General features: G+C 37.2%; 2 protein-coding genes across 2 annotated transcripts in view; one reads left to right on the forward strand and one right to left on the reverse strand.

Moving 5' to 3' along the window:
- cfi (complement factor I) overlaps positions 1-4,806 on the forward strand; it is a 29,116-nt gene extending 24,310 nt beyond the window's left edge. Inside the window, exons 10-12 of the mRNA XM_073939479.1 lie at positions 1-246; positions 2,016-2,117; positions 4,433-4,806. The exon at positions 1-246 is cut by the window's left edge and continues 35 nt beyond it. Coding sequence (XP_073795580.1) covers positions 1-246; positions 2,016-2,117; positions 4,433-4,650 — 566 coding nt within the window. The 3' untranslated portion in view covers positions 4,651-4,806. The remainder of the gene's footprint in view (positions 247-2,015; positions 2,118-4,432) is intronic.
- The window catches only part of fhip1ab (FHF complex subunit HOOK interacting protein 1Ab), a 446,377-nt gene that overhangs the window by 54,581 nt on the left and 386,796 nt on the right, over positions 1-5,000 (reverse strand). The window lies entirely within an intron of this gene.

Genomic DNA, 5,000 nt, shown 5'->3' on the forward strand with positions numbered 1-5,000 from the left:
TGTGGAGGAAGAATCGCAAACAGTCAACGACAGACAGTATTCCTGTGAAGAAGATCATCATCCATGAGAATTATGATGCTCAGACATACGTCAACGACATCGCTCTGGTGCAGCTGGAGGAGCTCAATCTGTCTGACAAATGCATGCTGGATAATCCTGCCATCAGAGCTGTGTGCGTGCCCTGGTCCACACAGCAGTTCCAGCCCAATGACACCTGCACCATCTCTGGCTGGGGTCGTGACAAAGGTACCAAACACACCAGCGGGAGTTTACAGCAACTATAAAACTACCACGACTCATAGCAACTATAGAACTATCACAACACATCAGTTACTGCAGTTGTTGTGTTACCATAGCAACTATAGAACAATAACAACACATTAGTTACAACAGTTGTTGTGTTACCATAGCAACTATAGAACTATCACAACACATCCGTTACAGCAGTTGTTGTGTTACCATAGCAACTATAGAACTATCACAACACATCAGTTACTGCAGTTGTTGTGTTACCATAGCAACTATAGAACTATCACAACACATCAGTTACTGCAGTCGTTGTGTTACCATAGCAACTATAGAACAATAACAACACATCAGTTACAACAGTTGTTGTGTAACCATAGCAACTATAGAAATATCACAACACATCAGTTATGGCAGTTGTTGTGTTACCATAGCAACTATAGAACAATAACAACACATCAGTTACAACTGTTGTTGTGTTACCATAGCAACTATAGAACTATCACAACACATCAGTTACCATAGCAACTATAGAACAATAACAACACATCAGTTACGGCAGTTGTCGTGTAACCATAGCAACTATAGAACTATCACAACACATCCATTACGAAGGTTGTTGTGTTACCATAGCAACTATAGAATAAAAACACATCAGTTACAGCAGTTGTTGTGTTACCATAGCAACTATAGAACTATCACAACACAACAGTTACGGTAGTTGTTGTGTAACCATAGCAACTATAGAACAATGACAACACATCAGTTACTGCAGTTGTTGTGTAACTATAGCAACTATAGAACTATCACAACACATCAGTTACCATAGCAACTATAGAACAATAACAACACATCAGTTACAACAGTTGTTGTGTTACCATAGCTACTATAGAACAATAACAACACATCATTTACTGCAGTTGTTGTGTTACCATAGCAACAATAGAACCATCGCAACACATCAGGTACTGCAGTTGTTTTGTTACCATAGCAACTATAGAACAATGACAACACATCAGTTACTGCAGTTGTTGTGTTACCATAGCAACAATAGAACTATCGCAACACATCAGGTACTGCAGTTGTTTTGTTACCATAGCAGCTATAGAACAATAACAACACATCAGTTCCTGCAGTTGATGTGTGACCATAGCAACTATAGAACAATAACAACACATCAGTTACGGCAGTTGTTGTGTTACCATAACAACTGCAGAATCACCAGAATAGATTAATTACTCGTTTTTGTGTTACCATAGCAACTCACAACACAGGGGATTTTAGTCACTGAATTTGGTTAATTGAACTATTTTCTGTCAACTGACCCCCTTGAAAACGAGATGATTCATATTATCCTCTTAATAATGATAAACGAAAATAATACAGAATAATTACAATAAGAAAAATCTAAACAATCACTAAAAAAATAACACTTTTCTTTTACGTCACAATTCACGCTATATTAACTAACTGGATTATTACCTACTTATTATTAAAATATTAACTGTTCATAAAGTATAATTATTTACTAAAATAATAATAATAATTTTAAATAATAAATAAAATAATATAAATTATAAGAAAAAATGTAAACTTAATGAAACCAACAACCGCGAGAGGGAGAAAATAACATATTTTGTTTGAGGGGAAATCCGTCCCGTGCAGGTCTCTGTTTTAAAGTGTCCATGATAACAATAACATGCATGTTTATTATTACTGGACTTCAGCGTGTCTCGTATATATATTTATATATGTGTGTTTGATTGTAGCGGGAATGTCAGCATCGATTCTGAAATGGGCAAACGTGACGATTATTGGTGACTGCCAGAATTTTTACAAGCACCGTTTCCTCCCTGGAATGGAGTGTGCAGGTGAGCTCTTCATTACGACTGTAAATCCACATTACTGGAGAACGGTTTACAGGGAAACACACGCTAATGATGCTGCCTATTTACAGATTACACAATCCAGTTTCAGTCCAGTTTTGTGCATCCATACTGCAGTAACTCTCACAGTATATCAGCAGTGTTGGACAAACTATTGAATGTATAAATCATTTATTGATAATTATTTTTGTACTTGAAGGAATATTAATATAAGGGATTGATTGATTAAAGACTGGGCAAATCACTTGATTGATTAGAGACTGAGGAGATTGGTTGACTGGAGGCTGATCAAACTGAATGATTGATTGGTTGAATGATTGATTAATTGATTGGAGACTGAGCAGATTAATTAGTTGAGTGACTGCTTGATTCATTGGAGACTAAACAGATTGATTGATTGATTGATTGATTGATTGATTGATTTATTAGAGGTTGAGCAGACTGACTGATTGGTTAAAGACTGAGCAGATTGATTGATTGGTTGGTTGACTGGTTGATTGATTGGGGATTGAACTGATTGATTGGAGACTAAACAGATCAATCGACTGATTGATTGATAAGAGGTTAAGCAGACTGATTGATTGTTTGATTGATTGGAGACTGAGCAGACTGATTGATTGTTTGGTTGACTAGTTGATTGGGGGTTGAACTGATTGATTGATTGATTGATTGATTGATTGATTGATTAATTGATTGGATGTTGAGAAGACTGACTGACTGATTGATTGGAGACTGAGCAGACTGATTGATTGGTTGGTTGACTAGTTGATTGGTGTTTGAACTGATTAATTGATTAGAGGTTAAGCAGACTGACTGATTGATTGGAGACTGAACAGATTGATTGATTGAAGCTGAGCAGACTGAATGATTGATTGGAGGTTGAGCAGACTGTCTGACTGATTAATTGATTAATTGGAGACTGAGCCAATTGATTGATTAATTGATTGGTTGATTGATTAGAGGTTAAGCAGACTGACTGATTGATTGATTGGAGACTGAGCAGACTGATTGATTGGTTGGTTGACTAGTTGATTGGTGTTTGAACTGATTAATTGATTAGAGGTTAAGCAGACTGACTGATTGATTGGAGACTGAACAGATTGATTGATTAGAGGCTGAGCAGACTGAATGATTGATTGGAGGTTGAGCAGACTGTCTGACTGATTAATTGATTAATTGGAGACTGAGCCAATTGATTGATTAATTGATTGGTTGATTGATTGGAGGTTGAGCAGACTGACTGGTTGATTGATTGGTTAATGGGGATTGAATTGATTGGAGGCTTAGCAGACCGATTGATTGATTGATTGATTGATTGATTGATTGATTGATTGATTAGAGGTTAAGCAGACTGACTGATTGATTAAAGACTGAGCAGATTGATTGATTGGTTGACTGATTGGGGATTGAACTGATTGATTGGAGACTAAACAGATCAATCGATTGATTGATTGATTGATTAGAGGTTAAGCAGACTGATTGATTGATTGATTGTTTGATTGATTGAAGACTGAGCAGACTGATTGATTGATTGATTAATTGATTGCAGGTTGAGGAGACTGACTGACTGACTGACTGACTGATTGATTGATTGATTGATTGATTGATTGATTGGAGACTGAGCAGATTGATCGATTGGGGATTGAACTGATTGATTGGAGGCTAAACAGATCAATCGATTGAATGATTGATTAGAGGTTAAGCAGACTGACTGATTGATTGTTTGTTTGATTGGAGACTGAGTAGACTGATTGATTGGTTGGTTGACTAGTTGATTGGGGGTTAAACTGATTGATTGATTGATTGATTGATTGATTGATTGAAGGTTGAGCAGACCTACTGACTGATTGATTGGAGACTGAACAGATTGATTGATCAGAGGCTGAGCAGACTGAATGATTGATTGGAGGTTGAGCAGACTGACTGATTAATTGGAGACTGAGCAATTTGATGATTAATTGATTGGTTGATTAATTGGAGGTTGAGCAGACTGACTGGTTGATTGATTGGTTAATGGGGATTGAATTAATTGATTGGAGGCTTAGCAGACAGATTGATTGATTGATTGATTAATTGGAGACTGAACAGATTGATTAATTAGATAGGCAGACCAAATCATTGATTGATTGGAGGTTGAGCAGACTGACTAACTGATTGATTCATTGATTGGAAAATGAACAGATTTATTGATTGATTGATTAAAGGCTGAGCAGACTGAAAGATTAATTGAAAACTGAGCAGACTGATTAATTGGAGACTGAGCGATTGATTGATAAATTGATTGATTGTCTGTTGATCAGGTGATCTGGAGGGGAAGGTGGACTCATGTCAGGGTGACTCCGGTGGGCCGCTGGTCTGTAAGGACGCCTCTGGGTTGTCGTATGTTTGGGGAATCGTCAGCTGGGGAGACAAATGTGGCGAGCCCAATCATCCCGGCGTCTACACCAAAGTGGCACATTACTTCGACTGGATCCGCTTCAACACAGGCTGGGCCGCCGTCACCAAATTCAACCAGTGAAGGAGTCAAGAACCTGCTTAATACTTGCTGTTATTTGTGCATTTAAACTTGTGTTTGTTTTTGTCGATTATACATTTATCAGGCGACTCAAAAGCTCAGGGCTGCCGCTTTCTGTCTCAGTTTATGGTGTTTTGAAATTAAAGTTCTAATGTTGCATTTCTTGCATTGCAAATCTTCCATTCAGTACGACTATCTAAACATTCTGTATTTAATATGTATTTTCTTAAAACAGCAAAATTATGAGTTTTATGTATAGAAGTTTGATTAGACGTTTATGAATAGAAGAGATCTTGTCAAATCTCTGACTTAAAGTATGACGCTTTAGAAGTGGCCAAAAAGGATTTACAAAA

This window comes from Danio rerio, chromosome 23, assembly GCF_049306965.1.
Source record: "Danio rerio strain Tuebingen ecotype United States chromosome 23, GRCz12tu, whole genome shotgun sequence".
In the NCBI taxonomy this organism is placed as follows: Eukaryota; Metazoa; Chordata; class Actinopteri; order Cypriniformes; family Danionidae; genus Danio; species Danio rerio.